The sequence below is a fragment of the Kogia breviceps genome, chromosome 10 (assembly GCF_026419965.1).
Source record: "Kogia breviceps isolate mKogBre1 chromosome 10, mKogBre1 haplotype 1, whole genome shotgun sequence".
Classification (NCBI taxonomy): Eukaryota; Metazoa; Chordata; class Mammalia; order Artiodactyla; family Physeteridae; genus Kogia; species Kogia breviceps.
The window spans coordinates 86,842,177-86,860,350 of NC_081319.1; the positions used below are offsets into that span (position 1 = coordinate 86,842,177).

An 18,174-nucleotide genomic window follows, 5' to 3' on the forward strand; every position below is an offset into this window, starting at 1 on the left:
AACTTTAAAACAAGTAGCTTAGGGAATTCCCTGGCAGTCCAGTGGTTAGGACTTTCACTGCCAAGGACTGGGTTCAATCTCTGGTTGGGGAACTAAGATCCCACAAGACACAGGGTGCAGTCTAATAATAATCAAGCAGCTTAGCTATACCTACTGCAAATGCTTTATAGTGAGGCAGGCATAGAAGTGGTTTGTAAAATATAACGAATTACAGAGATACTATATAGTAACCACTCTTGTTGACTGTCACATTCCCACATAATACTTATTCCTCATCACTCATAATCAAAAGCCAAACTCTCTCATTCTGGGTATTAAAGACCTCACAGGTCTCTTCCCCCTTATCTTTCCCCCTTGATGCAATCTATTATTTTCAAAAGGATTCTTCTGAGTAACCATTTCACATCTTCCCATTTATCCAAATCGCCTTCTCAACCAAACCAGTCTTCTAAGAGGTTTTTTTGGCCCTTTCTAGAAAGAAGAAAGTATGGAATACAGTTGTGATGGGGAAAAGATGAACTCTTGCTTAGAAAAGCTAGAAAGGTAATCACAGGCTATCTCCTTTTTTTTTCTTAAAGAAAGTTTAAATAGTAAAATGTAATAAACTATTAACCAGTTAGTTGTGTGTGTGTGTGTATGTGTAGCTGGGGGCGGGGGGTGGGGGCCGCTGGGTATGTTGTAAACAAAGAAATAAGATGAAGTCTTTCAACCATGAGGTATCTGCCACTGAAGATCTGCTCAAGGACTCATGACTTGTTTTGTATAGTGGACTCTATGGATAGTCTGGAGAAACCTGTAAACAATTATCTTCTCAATGCAATGTTTTAAAATACTTAAAGCATACAGGATAAGAAAATTAGCCACATTAAAATACAGCTGTCAAAATGTATTTCTTTTACGTAAAATGTGTTTCATTAGTCACATCAAATAACAAGGAGCAACAGGTGGAATAACAAATGTTAGTTTCAAGGAATCAGAATGATGTAAATTTTATTTCAAGATATCTGCAATATCTTCAAAGTGATCCAAAAACATCTGTGATGGCCACTGTTGAAAAAGTCAGAGGCACTGCAAAATCCATTGTGATTAGCTGCCTGCAGATATACTTGAAGGAAATGCTTAGCTGCATTTAGAGTTTGGTAAAATAAAGATGTAATTTTTCCCCATCCATGTTTACACCCCCCTAATGGTCTGCAGAACTCAGATTTTGGTCAAGATTTGCCAGTAAAATCGAGTGGCCTTCCCCAGAAATTAAAATAACAACAACAACAAAAACAGGGATGAAGGGGAAATGATGTAATATCAGGTGAACCCATCTTCCTAGAGCCATTTATTTTGCCCAGGTTACTCCAGCTCCAGGAGCTCCCTAAGCAATCTCATTCCCTTTATCAACGGCTTTTATTTGTTTCTGCCTCCCTGTTTGTTGCCTATTCACCAAAAGATATTAGACCATCAACCCAGCTCCCTGGATCTTGTCAACATCTGAGGGGGAAAAACTCTGGCAAAGAAAAGGGTAAATTATAAAACACCAGGGATAGCTTACTTTTTTCTATCCCTTGGTGTCAGGGTGGTAGCAACAATTATGCAGGTTTAGGCATAATAACAATAGCATGAATACTCCCCCCAAATAGGACTACATTCATCAAGCGGAAAAATCCAAGCTTTTCAACTGCTTCAAAGTATGTATCAATACAAGTCTTAATATCTCAACCTCTAATCGGTGTAGTATTTTCTCCTGGAGCCCATGCAAGTAACTCCAGAAGTGCGTACTGATTGGCTAACTCTCTCAATAGCCTCTGCAAACCAATGGGAATGGAAATTTTAGAAACATCCAGAGACTATAATAACCCCTTCCTCAAGCTGCACTATTTCTTTCCTAACATGTCTGGACGAGGAAAAGAGGGCAGCAAAGCGCGAGCAAAAGCCAAGACCCGCTCCTCGCGGGGCGGGCTCCAGTTCCCCGTGGGCCGAGTCCACGGCCTGCTTCGCAAGGGTAACTATGCCGAGCGGGTCGGGGCCGGCGCGCCGGTGTACCTGACGGCCGAGATCCTGGAGCTGGCGGGCAACGGGGCCCGCGACAAGACGCGCATCATGTCGCTTCACCGGCAGCTAGCCATCCGCAACGACGAGGAGCTCAACAAGCTGCTGGGCAAAGTCACCATCGCTCAGGGCGGCGTGCTGCCCAACATCCAGACCCTGCTGCTGCCCAAGAAGACCCGAGAGCCACCACAGGGCCAAGGGCAAGTGAATCTGTCGCAAAGGCTCTTTTGAGAGCCATTAAACTCTCACTAGAGGACTGAACACAACATTCAGAGAATTCTGAACGTGGCGGTGCGCGCGCACCCTGACGCATAGCCAATCACATTAGGGCGGCAAGTTTAAAAAAAGTTTAAAAAAGAAGTACCTTATTACAAGGCTTGTTGGTTACCTACGGAAACACATCCGGCTAAGCTCTTTTATCTGAGATTAGTGGGTGGCTCTGAAAAGAGCCTTTGAGATTTTCGAAGTACGACGTCCCACTACCGATTTACTTCTTCTTGGAGACCGCCTTCTTAGCCTTTGTAGCCTTGGGTTTGGCAGCTTTAGGCTTGGCTGCCTTGGCTTTGGGGGCTTTGGCCTTGGCCGGACTCTTAGCCGCCTTCTTCGGCTTGGCTGCCTTCGCCTTTTTCGGGCTCTTGGCCACTTTCTTGGCCCCAGCAGCCACCCCCGGTTTCTTGGCTTTCTTGGGGGTCTTCTTAGCGGCCTTCTTGGGGGTGGCCGCGCCCGTGGCCTTCTTGGGCTTCTTAGCTGCCCCAGCAGCCTTCTTGGGCTTGGCCGCGCCCGCCTTCTTAGCCTTGGGCTTGGTTTCCCCGGTGGCCGCCTTTCTGTTGAGCTTGAAGGAACCTGAGGCGCCAGTGCCCTTCGTCTGCACCAGGATGCCCTTGCTCACCAAGTTCTTAAGACCCAACTTGATGCGGCTGTTGTTCTTCTCCACGTCATAACCAGCGACAGCCAGCGCTTTCTTCAGCGCGGCCAAGGACACGCCGCTGCGCTCCTTGGAGGCGGCGACAGCCTTGGTGATGAGTTCGGACACCGGGGGCCCGGACGCCTTGCGTTTTCCAGCAGCTGCACCCGTTTTCTTCGTCTTCTTCTTAACAGGTGTTTTCTCTGTAGGTACGGGAACAGCAGGAGCAACTGGAGCAGTCTCCGACATTTTTCTGTTTAGCCAGGAAGGACAAAAAGTAAGCTTAAACTATCAGAACGGCGTGTCCCGGGAGCCGCCGGCTGGGGGTTTATATAGAGAGTCGCTGCGTGATGATTGGTTGCCTGTTCGGTGAGCCGCGCTGCTACGAAGGGCTCCTCGGCTCTGCCGAGTGGCTGTGTTTTTTGCCCCTTAAAAAAGAAGAAAAATATAAGAAGTCTGGGCACGAAATAATTAGGAATTTGGGGGAAACTGATCCGAGACTCTTCAGGCTTCATTCCTGCCTTATTTGCTATACCTAGTTTCAAAGCCGGCCCCCTGAAACTTTCCTGATTCCCCCAACTCTCTTGGAAACTTCGGTCAAATTGAGACAACTTTCAGATTTTCCTTAAAATTACTAGTTCTCTCTGCTTCCTTTGCAAATCTTTCTTCCAGGGCATTGTCATACACATTGTTTTCTTTCCAACCTTATATAAATAACCTCACTTTTACTCAAATATACAAGGAAAATCGGTTTTTTCGCGGGAGCAATAGCACAGCTCTCCTGCAACTTGTTTGCTCTAAGCACTGGGAATTGGCACTGTGGTAGAAAATTCTACGTACAAGATGGATAACTATTTTAAAAAGGATAGATTTTTTTTAAAAAGTATTTGAGTGACCAGTGTGTAAACTGGGTTTGCTCCCAGTGTTTCGGTGATTTAAACATTTTTGGAAAGATGGGGTGTGAGGCTGCTCCATTTATTTTCTAGATAAACAGCTCCAAATAGAGTCACCAACCTTCTCTAAAAATTAGTATAATAGATTTTTCTGACCTAGAATAGGCATTAGAGATCAATCACACCATCTACAAAGAAGAAAAGTGAATTATGAAGCAATAGATTGGCAACTGTACATCATTTTACCAGCTCTGAGCTCAAGAACTCTGTAAGATCACATGGGTTAAAATTGTATATTGCCTAATGATATTCCGTACATAAGATTTTTTTCCTCCAATATTTAGCACAGAATTATGTGCATATTTCCTATACTTCAAAATGATACTTAAAATACAAATTTGATTTATCTTTTTTCAACATTGCAAATAGGGAAACAGAGGACTAGAAAGTAAAAAAAAAATTCTCATTAAACTCACTTTCTGAATTTTCATAAGTTTCCTTGGGATTTTTACTAACAAAATATGAACCAGGCTATCATGACCTAAATTAATTGGCTGAATGTGTCCACTAAGGAGTTAAATAAACATTTCATAGCAAACATGACTGATTTACTACTCCATCTCTTTGTAACACAGAGAGCTAATGGAATTCGATAAATACTGGATAATTAAGCACAAAATTAATATCCACCAAATAATCAGATACTGAAATTAAACCTCATGTTTGTCAAAATAAATAAAAGTATTTTGGTGTTGTGTTTTTTTAAATAAATACCCTACTTCCAAAAATCTATTTATTCTGGCCTACATTCAATAGTGACTTGAGAATTTTCTCATATAACTTCCAAGACAGGATAATCAACTTAAAAGATGTCATCTCTCTGCACTGAACTAATTCCATAAAAATGACTTGGCTTGTTTTTAAACAGTCATTATTGGCTGGCACTGTCTGTAACTAAGTCTCTGGGACTTGAGACCATGTTATATATCAATTACAAATACAGTGTATAAAGAGGGAAGCTTATAGGATTGGATCTAGAACATTCCAATTTTCCCAGGGAAGACATTTTACATCTGTCTGGAGGATGGGGCTACTTGTCATCCTCAGTATCATCACTGTCAATAGCAATAGTAACAAACATTATATACACCATTTTCCTTTTCAGCCCAGAGCCTAATACTATCTAGACCTAAAGATAAAATTAAAATTCAGATTTTTAAACCTTTATTATTTTGGTGATCATTGTAGTCATGATATCAGTTGTTGAATACTTGTTGGAATTGTTCCCTAAGTTGTACATACTCAATTTAAGATAGGTGAAAAGTTCTTTCAACAGCAGAGGCCACCATTTCTTTCTTGTGCAACTGTTACTGGTTCCCATGGCTATTTAGGTTCCAAATAAGTGAGAAGACATTGGGGCTCAGGGTCATTTGCTTATTTGTTTATAGGTAATCTCTGCTTCCTGAAGGGCAATAATTGAGACTTGACTTCACCTGAAAAGTTCTTCCCTAGATGTGTATAGGAGGATAGAGCTGTGCTGTGTGTAGGTACTGTTATCTCTTGAGATCCAGGTATTTACGCTCTCTCTAACTGTAGCATGGACAAGTTTCTTGAAAGCTGGATCACCCCATGGGACTATAAAGTTGAAAAGTTTCACCTAGTACTTGGTAGCCCACAAAAAAGTTGTCTGTATTACTTTTGGATCCTAAATCTGTATATATTCTAAAACCATGGATTTTCTGCTAGACTAAGACTTGAACTATTTTCACTTTATAGATGTAAAAAATAAATAAGAAAAACTAAAGTTAAACAAGTGATGGATGTCTCACAACTTCATGTTCTCTCAATTTTGGTGTCAAGCCCCCACACACCATAGTAAATGACTGTGAAAGAGATAGGTAGGGCTCACCACGGCAATACACAGGGGCTCTACTTAAGTGTTCCAAAATTCAGAAAATTTCAAACATTTAAAGAGAAGAGTGACTATGTTGACTAAATACCAAAAAGACCAAATTAAAAATAAGGGCTATAGAACAAATAGAGCATTGTTTTACAATGTAATGTGTTCAGAAGGGTAATGAGAAATCACATCTATTTTAATTTCCTATCAGATGGTCTCACCTGAGGACACTCTACCACTTGAAACTCCCCTTCATGCACAACTATATATCAATATTATTCATTTTATTTCCTAAAAAGGACACTACTACTCTCAAACTTCCACTTTCCTTTTTACATGTCCCTCTGTGTATCTGTAATATCTGGTACACGAAGAAGGTGACTAATTTCTATTATACCTCAGAAATACTCCAATCCTCATTTCCTGCAGCAAGCCTCATTCTCAGGTACCTACCACACTCTCTTTCCCAATCTGGGCTAGAAGTTCTCCAGAAGTTCTCTATCACAATACAGCCCAATGCAACCTACTGCAATGATGGAAATGTTCTGTATCTGCACAGTAGAACAGAGAACAACTACACTTGCCTGTGGTTATTGAGCACTTACTTAAAGGTAGTTAGAGTGACTGAAGAAATTAATTTTTAATTTTATTTAATTTTAATTAATTTAAATTTAAATGAGCATATGTGGCTAGTGGCTAATATAATATAGGAAAGCAAAGCTCTAAAACAATTCTTCTCAAACTTGAATGAGCAAACCACTCACTTGAGGATCTTATAAATGTCATATAAGTTCAGTAGATTTGGGGTTGGTCCTGAAATTCTGTATGTCTAACAAGCTCCCAGGTGATGCTAATGTTGCTGGGATATGGCTGATCCACCCATCACTACCAGGATGAATCTTGGAGGATGGTGGGCTGATTATATGGCCACTCACCCCGAGTTTACCTTTCTCTTCCTTCAGCTAGAGTTTGAGTTCTTTAAAAGAATGTGTGATTGTCTTTGTAAACCTGTTATTTGTACACCATTCTTGGTGTATAGTAGACCCTAAATTGTTGAATGAATGAATGCAATGAATCAATGATTCTCATTTAGTCCCTTTCTCAAAAAGGAGAGCAGGGGAGATCACAATGTTTAAATCCACAGGTAACTGCACCTGAACTAAATCTCAAAAAGTTTGTGACTCAAGGAAGTTAATAATCCTCTGACCGCCTATATGGTAAGCACCAGCAGAGAAGGCTTTTTTTTTTTTTTTTTTAATCACCTCAGTAGTTACATAGAAGGCACTCTATGTGAATTTGCGGACTGTGAGTAATGCTGGCATTTGTCTATTAAACATATCAATACTTATCTGTGTGTAGAACTTCAGTTACCCTTTTTACTTGGACAGTATTTCACACTTTTGTTATTTTTTAAAAATTCTGTTAATTTGCAAACTTATTCATCCTGATGTATCTTCAATGCTTTAATGACATAGCTCGGTGGTAGGTGGCAAGGACATAAGACCACAGAATCAGAAGGCCTCAGTTCTACCCCCAACAATACCACTTATTAGAACAGGATTAGGGTCTTCAATCCTGGGATTCTTCATCCTCACAATGTAAATAGTGCTTTATAAATTGGGGAGAAAAGAGCGGAAATTCAATTAACGTTGGCTCCCCTTCCTAGACCTCCCTCTTTATCAGGAATGCTGAAAAACGATGGTTATGTAAACGCTTTGCCAAATGGAAACGTTCAGGATCAGCCAAACTTAATAAGTAATACTAAAGTTTTTAAGAATACTTACATTTTTTAAAGTATCTTCATGTTTTCAAATTAATTTTATTCTGATTTCTCTCCCTTTTGTAGACAAATGTGGCGGTACTGCCTCCTTTTGTTAAATAATAAAAGTAGTGAGGAGACTTGTACAATATTAATTGAGAAAACCCACAGGCACACTAGAGTCCACAAAACCAGCGAGTCTGGACCCCAACCAGGAAAAAGGAAACAGATACTAAGTCGCCTTTCCCCGCCCCCTTCCCTGCTAGGCAATAGCAGACGGCCAGTGAGGAAGGGAAGAGGCGGGGGCAGAGGTCTCGTTCCCGCCCCCGCCGTTTCAGTTTCCTATTAGGTCCGTAAAACTGATATATAAGAGGCTGCAGCCCAGTGTTAGGCGTTGTAAGAAGCTAGGAGCAACTACCAGTCATGTCTGGCCGAGGCAAGGGTGGAAAGGGTTTGGGGAAGGGGGGCGCCAAGCGTCATCGTAAAGTTCTCCGTGATAACATCCAAGGCATCACCAAGCCTGCTATTCGCCGCCTTGCCCGGCGTGGTGGTGTGAAGCGTATTTCTGGCCTTATCTACGAGGAGACCCGCGGGGTGCTGAAAGTGTTCTTGGAAAATGTGATCCGCGACGCTGTCACCTATACCGAGCACGCCAAGCGCAAGACTGTTACCGCCATGGACGTGGTTTACGCACTCAAGCGCCAGGGGCGCACTCTGTATGGTTTCGGCGGCTAAGTTTCCTTGCGGTTTTCCACCGTGAAGCTCTTGTTTACTCACAAAAAGGCCCTTCTCAGGGCCACCCACTTGGTCACATTAAAGGCTGTTACTTAACTCTAAAGGGAAAACAAAGGTAATATTCTTTGTTTTATATTAATACTGGGTTTCGATTATAAGTAAGGCAGTCGCTTTTTCTAGACCCTGGCTGTCGCGTTTTTTTGGTCTTTTTTCCGGTTAGATATCATGTCAAGATGGCGGCTCCCAGACATGCCAAAAAATCTCGTGCAGTGGAACTGCTGGGGTTTTTACTCAACAGAAGTGAATTGCATTTGACGTAGCATCAGTTTTCTAGTTTCAACATGTTTTGAGTTCATTTTACTCCAAAAACATTAAAATTAACGTCCAGAATGTCCCAATGACCCAGCACCTAGTGTCCTGAAGAGGGCACCTGGGGCCTTTAAGCAGCCTTTTTCCTACAGAAAACGTTGCAGATAGCTCTGGATAGATGGAGCCATAGCTAGTGAACTCAAATCGGGTGGAAGAGACATAATAAAATTTTGTCTTTATCTAGTGTACTCCCGAGGACGCCTTAACATGACTAAGAGGTCATCAATCTTAATGCTTTGTTTCCAAAACGTTGATAATGTGACGTTCTTTCATCTGGCCACCCCACCTCTGCATCCTTACCTCCATTTTCCCACCAGGCGAAAGAGATGCTCTTCAGGCCTCATGCTCATCCTGCCACCTGTGTTCTAAATCTTTCACTCCCAGAAGCTTTGTGTTTGTGTCAGTGAAAACACACCCTGGTGTGTGGGTGAACACACACCCAGGGACAGTTTCATTCTGTCCCTGTTATCTTAAGATAGTTATTAATGGAGCCCACTTCCACTATCAACTTATTTGCACAATCAACTGGTTGGTCATCCTGATCTAATCATAGTGATATCACAGCTTAAAGTTTTATTCCTCTTTCTACTGGCTCTTTCCCAATCACATATAAATATGTTTCAGTGTCTCTCAATTTAATCCATACCTCTATCAATTACTCGATCCTTCCCATTTATCAAATCTCCAAGCCTTGGGTAATTTGGAGTCACTATCCTCATATCTTTTCATGATTATATGACTTCTACACAAATCACTCACTAAATAACAAAGTAATTTATAAATACATTGACAAGCAACCACGCCAGGCTTTGGGTTTGGAATCCATGAGCAAGCTGCTCTCAAACTGTATTATTGGGCATGTTTATTAATCTCTCTGAGACTCAGCGGCCTTATCCATAAAATAGGATTAATACTATTGATAATGGAGTTATTGTAAACAAAATAGCATCTAGTTCGTTAACAATAAATTTCTATCACCCTGGACTTTGTTCTTAAAAACAAAGTATTTATAATACAGACAGGCCTAAGGCACATGGAAAGATTTCAAAACATTTCTAATATAGCACCAGTTTGTACAGTGTGCTTTCACTTATACAGATTAAGCATATAAATTTGAACAATGAAGGATTGCAGAGGAAAAGAATGTAAATTGTCAGGGGTTAATAATACCCTGTTCTTATATAGAGGACAGAGGGTGGAGGGGTGATTGTCCTTTACTGTGTTTGGTGCATGGAGTTCATACAAAGCTATCATAAACGCCAATGTTAGGCAAAGAGATTTTATGCAAGTGCCAGAAGTAAAAATGTGATCTTTCCTAGATTTTTATATTATTAAAAAAAAATTGTCGAGCACATGGGAGTACTATGATTTAAATGATGTCCTTGGAATAAATAGAATGTTCGAAATAAGAGATTATTTTTATTTCACACTATGATATACCAAGCACACTGTCCTAAGAGCTGAGCAGTAGCTCAACCAATTACCTCATCAGTAAATTTGAGATTACAAATATCAAATTTCAAAACTCAATTGATTTTTGAGGTAGCGGCAGCAATAGCTAAAAAATCACACACCAACATAAACGAACCAAACCGCTGCTCAATGGACATGTCATCACTAGAACAGCCAGAAGAAAGGAAAACACTGCTATTTATGAAAAAACAAAACAAAACGCACCAAAAAAAGGAACATTAATTTGTTAAACAAGCCTTGGAATCCAAAGCAATACACAGTAGCAACTATTAAAGAAAGATCACAACATTTTTTACATTGTTATTTTGAAATAACTAAATTCACAAAAAGTTGCTCCAATAGTACCTTGATTTCCTCGAACCCAGTTTCCCCTAATGGTGAAATCTTATTATATTATAATATCAAAGCCAGGTAATTGACATTGGCAAAGTACTTTTAGCTAGCCTGCAGGCCTTATTCAGTTCTCAACAATTTTTCCTTGCACCCATTTGTGTGTGTGTGTGTGTGTGTAGCCCTGTGCAATTTTATGTGTCACTACCATCTCAACGCTGACACAAAACTGTCCCATCATCACCAACGAACTCTTTAATGTAACACTTTTATATTCACATCCACTCACTTCTCCCCTGTCCTGGGGCAATCACTAATCTGTTATCCACCTCTAGAACTGCCATTTTGAGAATGTTATATACATGGGAATAATACAAAATGCAACATTTTGAGACTGGCTTTTTTCACTAAGCATTACCCATCTAGGTAGTTGCATGTATCAATAGCCTCCCTTTTTATTGCTGAGTAGGATTGCATTGCATGGGGTATGAGAATTTATTTAACCATTTACCAGTTGAAAGATATTAAGTTGTTTCTAATTTATAAATCAAGCTGTTATGGACTTTCATGCACAGGATTCTTGTTGTTTCTCCCCAGCTGCCCCCCCGACCCCAGTTTTGGTTTGCTTTTTGTATTTCCTGCGTTCCACCTGAAATTTACCTTTTTTTAAAATGGCAGAAGTGCTGCGATGATGACTGGGAGCCTAATAAGCCTTTCAATAGTCACATAGAAATCACATTGCATTGCCATTATCACTTGCAGTTTTGCTTCAATGTTCAAAACCATTGCACTGAGCTATTCCCACTGTTTCTGAAGTGTGACTTCTGGTTTCTGTAGCTGAGGATTTGCTCCAGTAACAGTCTGCGTTTGTTAAATAAACTGTTGGTGTCCAGTGTCTTTGGTTCCTGCCATGGGACGTGTGTTTTCACTTTTCTGCAGAGCTATTCACTTAACTCCTGAAGAGCCTCCAGTGTTGCTTAATTCCCCCCCCACCCCCACCCCCGACTGGGAGTAAACCCAAGAATAAAGCTGGGCGTTCCCACTGCCAACGTCTGTAAAACCTGACTGAATCCACAAACGTGGCATTGCTCTAGGGTTTGTCCTAGGATTCTGCATTTATTAGAGGAAAGTTGGGAGCTGTTGTCTCATTGGCTCTTTGAAGATGAATAATAGGTGATTATGGCAAAGCCTAAGTTCTGCCTTAGTGACTATATCATGTTTCTCATGCAGGGTGCAGACACATTCTGCACAATCTGAATTTTCAGTTATATGTTGCAACAACCTATAAATTCCTGGTGTGCTGAACACACTTATTAGTTCAGGCCCCAGATTTGGTGCACTAGTGCTATGCCCAACTGTATCACTGACAGCACTGCTGCCCTTTCTGCCGGTGGTGCTGCTGTAAGTTGAACTCTGGAAATCCCATGGAACCCATGTTTTGGGTACCAGGTCTCTATTTTCAGCACAGAAAGTATGACGACCTTTACCAGAGGATTTATTTCTCAGTACAGAAGCAAAGAAGTTAACACCAAACTGCTCTCCAGTAGTACTCAGCCTGGGTCCTTGAATATGTTCATGTTCATGTGCACACACATGTGTATGTGTGTGCGTGCCACATAAAGCATCCCTAGGATGCTTTCCAGGTTGTTCAAGGACCCACCCTTTTTCTCATACCTGACGTCTCCCCTGGACTTCTTGTATCAGGGAGAGGGAAATTTGAATTATTTTGCCTGATCTAATAATTAAATTGACATAGATTAACGGGGGAAAAAAACAATTTGTATACACGGAGGTCATTCAGAAATGAGACCACCGAAGGAACCAAAGCAGGCTATATATATATATATTTACATTTTATATATATATATGCCATATATATATACATACATATATGTATATATATATATATATATATATATATACACACACACACATATATATGGCTTGTACTTGGGGTAGCAGACAAATGAAGTTTGCTTATACAGGTTTCTTAGCGTTGAATTCCCAAATTCTCTTAAGGATACTTTCTATTCTCATACTGGTATAAGGATGTCTTCACATGGGAGGTTTATTTCTCTTTTAGGGGCTAAGAGATTAAGAATATTTATATATCACCTATTTTCCCTTGGCTGTTTCTCAAATAACTTTCAAGGATTGCAGAGGAAAAGTAGTTTCAGGAGTCAATGTCTTGTTCTCATATGGAAGACAGTGTGCAGGGGTGACTGTCCTTTCCTGGGGTTGGTACATGGAATACTTGGGGGAGTAGGGAGTTCGGCCCTCCTCCAGCCTTGCCTTGGTGGGTGGGGGTCGGGGGGATTTTCTACTCCCTTGTGATACAGTTCCTCAAAGTGAAATTATCGGTGGCTCTGAAAAGAGCCTTTGGGTTTTAAGTTGGCACTTGCTGGCAACAATAATTTATGCTCTCTCGCCGCGGATGCGGCGGGCGAGCTGAATGTCCTTGGGCATGATGGTGACGCGCTTGGCATGGATGGCACACAGGTTGGTGTCCTCGAAGAGCCCCACCAGGTAGGCCTCGCACGCCTCCTGAAGCGCCATCACGGCCGAACTCTGGAAGCGCAGGTCGGTCTTGAAGTCCTGCGCGATCTCGCGCACCAACCGCTGGAACGGCAGCTTGCGGATCAGCAGCTCGGTGGACTTCTGGTAGCGGCGGATCTCGCGCAGGGCCACCGTGCCGGGCCGGTAGCGGTGCGGCTTCTTCACGCCGCCCGTGGCCGGCGCGCTCTTGCGGGCCGCCTTGGTGGCCAGCTGCTTGCGCGGCGCCTTGCCGCCGGTCGACTTACGAGCGGTTTGCTTCGTACGCGCCATTACTGATCTGCAAAATAAAGGGACTAAACTGGAAGGTTTGCTTCTATATTTATACAGGAACAGAATCACTCTGATTGGATTGTGGGCAATTCCTGTTAGTCATCCGCTGCTAAATTCCGGAAGTGCTCCGAGCGATTTAGGATTGGTTTATCCATTAGGTGCAAGTTTGGGATTGGTGAATTTCAATTAGCAGACATCTTCCCAGCCCCTTAAAAAAAAAATTTTTTTTTCCGAGTTGTTTTATCGATTATACCCACACACCCAAGTATTGTCCAAAAACACATTACTCATTTAATATTCTTCAACTTTTTTCCTGTTTGGATACACGAAATAGAATGTGTTCGGAAAAGTTCTTTAGACTTTAGACACCGCCATTTTCTGCAGTAAACCCCTTTTCATCGGATCTTAGTCCCAGGCCTTCCCCCTATTTAAAAATCCATCGCCTAAGCATCTCATGAATCCTGTTCCACATTGACTGTAAACATCGAGTTCACTGTAACATGGTCTTCTAGGAAATACTGTTAAGATGTAAGGAATTTTGTATTATTCAGGGGACACTCAGCAAAATCCCAATATCCTTGAATCCCTGGATCTTTAGTGTTGTGTTTGACTCAAAACTGGTAATTTGGCTCTGTTGTTTGGTTTTGATGCATGTAAAATGTCAGACTGGGTCTAATGGTGAGAGCCGTCATGAAAAGCTTTACAATGTGGACCCTTAAAAACACGGCGGCGATCGAGTCTTTCTTGATAACACTGCAATGGGCCGGCATTTCGGGACTCCTTCCGAGGATTCCAAGGTGTCCCGGAGAAACCCGACAGAGCTGCGGTCAGGACTGGACTGGGCTAGATAACAGGATTTCCTTACCTGGTTTCCGCATCCAAACGCGAAGACTTTCATTTAATTAAAAAAGAAATTGATTTTTTTGTGTGTGAATGAATTTATAGTCTCATAACAGTGTTGTAAATCAACCTATAGGAGTATACAAGTGTTCGTTTTTGATCCAATAAAAAAGGGAATTTTTGAATCCTAGTTTACATACTAGTAAGCTATTGGTCAGCTTTTGTCCAATCAAAGTTGAGGTTTGTGAGTGTTCGTTTGTATATCCTTGATATAAATACTCGCGATGTTCCTTTTGTTCTCGTTCTTTTAATTCCCCAATTTTGCTTACTTTGTTTTCCATGCCGGAGCCGGCTAAATCTGTCCCAACGCAAAAAAGGGCTCCAAAAAGGCAATAACTCAGGTTCAGAAGAAAAATAGCAAGAAACGCAAGTGCGACCATAAGGAGAGCTATTCTATCTTTATCTATGTCTGTAAAGTGTTGAAGTAGGTCCACTCGGACCCCGGCATCTCGTCCAAGGCCATGGGCATCGTGAACTCGTTCGTCAATAACATCTTTGCATCGCGGGCGAGGCGTCGCTCCTGGAGCATTAAAACAAGCACTTGTCCGTTACATTCAGGGAGATTCGGAAGGCCGTGGGCCTGCTGCTGCCCGGGGTGCTGGCCAAGCACGCCGTGTCCGAGGGTACCAAGGCTGTCACCAAGTAAATTTTTCTATGCCTCTAGCACTTCTCAATGGTTCTTTTTAGAGCCACTCATGTTTGCATATTGAGAGCTATAATATCAAGATTTGTCAGTATTTTAAAAACATGGTTTTTTCTTTTTTTTTTTTTTTACAGTCATTCTTTAAAGTACAGGAAACAGTATTGCAGTATGAGAGGTTTATTTGAATTTTTGTTCTTCAGTGCAGCAAAGAATTTGAAATGTGTGTTGTAGGAACCAGTAGAAAGTTCTATTATTCTGGGTTTTGTGTTTTTATTTCTTAAAATCTTTAAATTGTTCTTGTAGCCAGTCATTGCTCAGATTGAAAATTTTATAGTGAGTATCTGTGGATTTAAAGTTGTGTAATGCTGGTACCTGTATTTGGGTTCCTTGTTTTAAAAATAATGCCCATGTTACAACAAAATAATTTTATGTGCTTCACAAATATTAACTCATGAGAAGGTGTTTGTACTTCACAAAGGCTCGGAATCTCAGTTATACAGTATATACTGGACCAGGCCTGGGGTATTTACTGGAACCTCAGAGTTTAATCTCAACTACAAGTATGCTCTTTCAAAGGTGAATTTTCAAATTTGCATTAAAAAGAAAAGATTTTCACTTTATTTGGTCTTGAGGCTATTATTGATATAATCAACCCTACATGGTGCTGAAGCGGGGTCTGAAATCCTCAATTTGACTCGTTTTTCTTTTATCTTTCATTTTTGTATTCCTTGCCTTCAGTCAGTGTTAGGTTCTGTATTCATTTGCACAGGAGGAAAATAAAAAGAAACAAAAAACAGGAGTAAGAGAAGATGTACAAGTGCAGGGAGAACAGAGAATATGGAATGAAATGTACGGTTTTCCTGAGTTAATATTTTGATAGTTTCTGTATTGCTGAAAGCAAAATGATTTTGATAAGTTGCTTTTAGTACTTTTCACGGCTTATAGACTTGCTATTTGGGCGGCCAGCAAGACACTACCAATGCATGTGCCAGGTCAGTATTGGGTGTGTGAGTAGAGGTTCACATAGCTGTGAAACAATGTTGTTCACATTAAAGTTTGTTTTTTTTTTTTTTTAATGTAAGTCTTCCCTTAGATAAAGATTGCAGTTTCAGTTCATCATATCTGTTATTTTCGATGACGTGGATTGATGAAGATGCCAAATGTGTTGGATGTCTTTATTGCTACATAACAGATTGCCTTGAAATTTCTAGCTTCAGACAACACACATGTATTATCTCGCAGATTCTGTGGGTCTAGGCAGGGTTTAGCTGGGTCCTCTGTGAGGATGCTATTGAGGTGTTATGCAGGACTGAGGTCTCTTGGATGTTTGGGGAAATATCTGCTTCCAAACTAATTTACTGGTTGGTTCTTTGTAGTTTTAAGACTGAGGGTTTTATTTTCTTGTTGGCCATTGGCTTGAAGCCCTTATGGACTGTTAGTTGAAGGCCTCCCTCAGTTCCTAAATAGCCCGGTGAGTTTCTTGTCATTTGGGCCTGACAACAGGAATACTTGATTCTTCAAAACCAGCATGTAAGAGTCAAGGATGTTACAATCCTAGATAACATAGTCATATACACAAAATGTTTTACATCCTGTCACTTATGGTCACCTGGTTTGATGGTTAAAAGCAAGTCACAGGTTACATCCACACTCAAGGGACTTGATCACACAAGAGTGAAACTCAAGAGGGGAAATCCTGGGGGCCACCTTAAGAGACCATCACAGAACCCAGCAGGACCAAAACACAGTTAACTAACAATTGCTCCTTCTTTCCCAACCCCCTCCCCACACCCCTGCTGCCACAGTACTGGGATTGGTTCAAATGGCCTGCAGGCAGGAAACCTATGTAAGGAGAAGGCACCTAATACCTTGAAGTCCTTTTAACAGGCCTCTGCCAGTGACTTTCTTTTGAAGCCAAAGAAGAATTTGTTCATTTATTACTTTGGGGACTTCTTTCCCCTTTTCCTTTGCAAATACTGACAACATGAGAACACCTTTGGTGTGGCAGAGTCCCAGCACAGGGCTAGATGTCCATGTAGCTCAGTTTCTGACATAGTTGAGAAAAGAAACCAGAGGGTTCTTGAGATGAATTAGAGTTGTTGCTTTATTACAGATGACCAGGGAATAGATTTGAAAAGGCAGGAGACAAATCCCAAATTCTTTGTAGATTAAAAAACATCTGGTAATCAGTTTATATAATCCAAATATAAATGCTTTTCAGGGAGAGAAGAAATGGCCCATGTGCCACCTGGGCCTCCTCATGGGTGCCTTCACTCTCTACAGTTCAGTGTTAGCTTCTTTCTTTATACCTCTTCCCTTGAGTTGCCTTACTAGGGACTGAATATTTAAAATTTACCAAAGTTTAGAGTGAGATTTGAGCAGGCTAATAAGGCATTACCTATACTTGTCCCCCAACACTATTCATAGCTTATTGTCAAACAGTAATTCCGTATTTTGGAAAATCTAATAAATTAGTAAAATCTTAAAGTTCACTGGTTAATTTTGCAAGACCGAGAATTCCTAAGAATCATAAGTGCTATTCAAACAATGTGGGACGCTTAGGGGTTCTACAGTGGAAAAGCTGTCGTGTGGCATTAAAACAACACGGTGTAAACGTTTGATGCACTCAAACCTAAGCAAACATGAGCTGCATTAAAGCAACTGCACCCCAAAATCTAACAAACTTCACAACTGAAGTTCCTTACAAAAAAAACCTGAAAATACCAATTTAGGGCAACGAGCTCTTTCAAGCGAGTATTTAGGTGGCCCTGAAAAGGGCCTTGGGCATTGCTACAGAAAATTAGTTTCTGGGTGCCGACTTAACCGCCAAATCCGTAAAGGGTGCGTCCCTGGCGCTTGAGCGCGTAGACCACGTCCATGGCCGTGACAGTCTTGCGCTTGGCGTGCTCGGTATAGGTGACCGCATCCCGAATTACGTTCTCCAGGAACACTTTCAGAACCCCGCGGGTTTCCTCGTAGATGAGACCAGAAATGCGCTTTACTCCACCGCGACGAGCCAGGCGGCGGATTGCAGGTTTTGTGATCCCTTGAATGTTATCCCGCAGGACTTTGCGGTGGCGCTTGGCGCCGCCTTTACCCAAGCCCTTCCCGCCTTTGCCACGTCCAGACATCACTGCGACCGGATCGGGTACCGTACTCGCGAATATGGAGAGCAAACCGAAATTCTTATTTAAAACCCTGCAGCGGACCTTTTTGGAAACTACAAATGAGGGTGGGTAGGGGGTGGGGTTAGTTCGTAACCTAATTTATCCCCGCCCACCATGCCTGAGAGTCAGTGGGGCGGAGCCGAAAAGAGAAGATTGCTTTGTCTGCTCATTCTCTGAATTCAGTTTAACACGTCCTGTTGAAGGGCATTTAAAAAAAAAATTCTCTTGTTTATAA

At 41.5% G+C, this 18,174-nt stretch overlaps 5 protein-coding genes and 1 pseudogene across 5 annotated transcripts; 3 read left to right on the forward strand and 3 right to left on the reverse strand.

Annotated features, from left to right (window-relative positions):
* Window positions 1–1,806: 1,806 nt before the first annotated feature.
* Window positions 1,807–3,244, forward strand: LOC136792021 (histone H2A type 1-H-like). Its single transcript, XM_067006566.1, has one exon. It carries the CDS (start codon window positions 1,807–1,809, stop codon window positions 2,269–2,271), a length of 465 nt encoding a protein of 154 aa, XP_066862667.1. The 3' UTR covers window positions 2,272–3,244.
* On the reverse strand, window positions 2,528–3,244 carry LOC131763366 (histone H1.3). Its single transcript, XM_059075495.2, has one exon. It carries the CDS (start codon window positions 3,191–3,193, stop codon window positions 2,528–2,530), a length of 666 nt encoding a protein of 221 aa, XP_058931478.1. The 5' UTR covers window positions 3,194–3,244.
* Window positions 3,245–7,918: 4,674 nt separating this feature from the next.
* Window positions 7,919–8,297, forward strand: LOC136794929 (histone H4). Its single transcript, XM_067043164.1, has one exon. The coding sequence runs from the start codon at window positions 7,920–7,922 to the stop codon at window positions 8,229–8,231; it is 312 nt and encodes a 103-aa protein (XP_066899265.1). The 5' UTR covers window position 7,919; the 3' UTR covers window positions 8,232–8,297.
* Window positions 8,298–12,778: 4,481 nt separating this feature from the next.
* LOC131763376 (histone H3.1) lies at window positions 12,779–13,229 on the reverse strand. The gene has a single exon (XM_059075508.2). The coding sequence runs from the start codon at window positions 13,227–13,229 to the stop codon at window positions 12,819–12,821; it is 411 nt and encodes a 136-aa protein (XP_058931491.1). The 3' UTR covers window positions 12,779–12,818.
* A 1,179-nt stretch (window positions 13,230–14,408) lies between these two features.
* LOC131764232 (histone H2B type 1-J-like) lies at window positions 14,409–14,775 on the forward strand (annotated as a pseudogene).
* A 2,816-nt stretch (window positions 14,776–17,591) lies between these two features.
* LOC131763412 (histone H4) lies at window positions 17,592–17,903 on the reverse strand. Its single transcript, XM_059075558.2, has one exon. It carries the CDS (start codon window positions 17,901–17,903, stop codon window positions 17,592–17,594), a length of 312 nt encoding a protein of 103 aa, XP_058931541.1.
* Between the last annotated feature and the right edge of the window lie 271 nt (window positions 17,904–18,174).

Excerpts from the sequence above, each read along its gene's own strand:
- LOC131763366 (XM_059075495.2), bottom strand. The coding sequence starts at position 3,193 with ATGTCGGAGACTGCTCCAGTTGCTCCTGCTGTTCCCGTACCTACAGAG.
- LOC131763376 (XM_059075508.2), bottom strand. The coding sequence starts at position 13,229 with ATGGCGCGTACGAAGCAAACCGCTCGTAAGTCGACCGGCGGCAAGGCG.
- LOC131763412 (XM_059075558.2), bottom strand. The coding sequence starts at position 17,903 with ATGTCTGGACGTGGCAAAGGCGGGAAGGGCTTGGGTAAAGGCGGCGCC.
- LOC136794929 (XM_067043164.1), top strand. The coding sequence starts at position 7,920 with ATGTCTGGCCGAGGCAAGGGTGGAAAGGGTTTGGGGAAGGGGGGCGCC.
- LOC136792021 (XM_067006566.1), top strand. The coding sequence starts at position 1,807 with ATGGGAATGGAAATTTTAGAAACATCCAGAGACTATAATAACCCCTTC.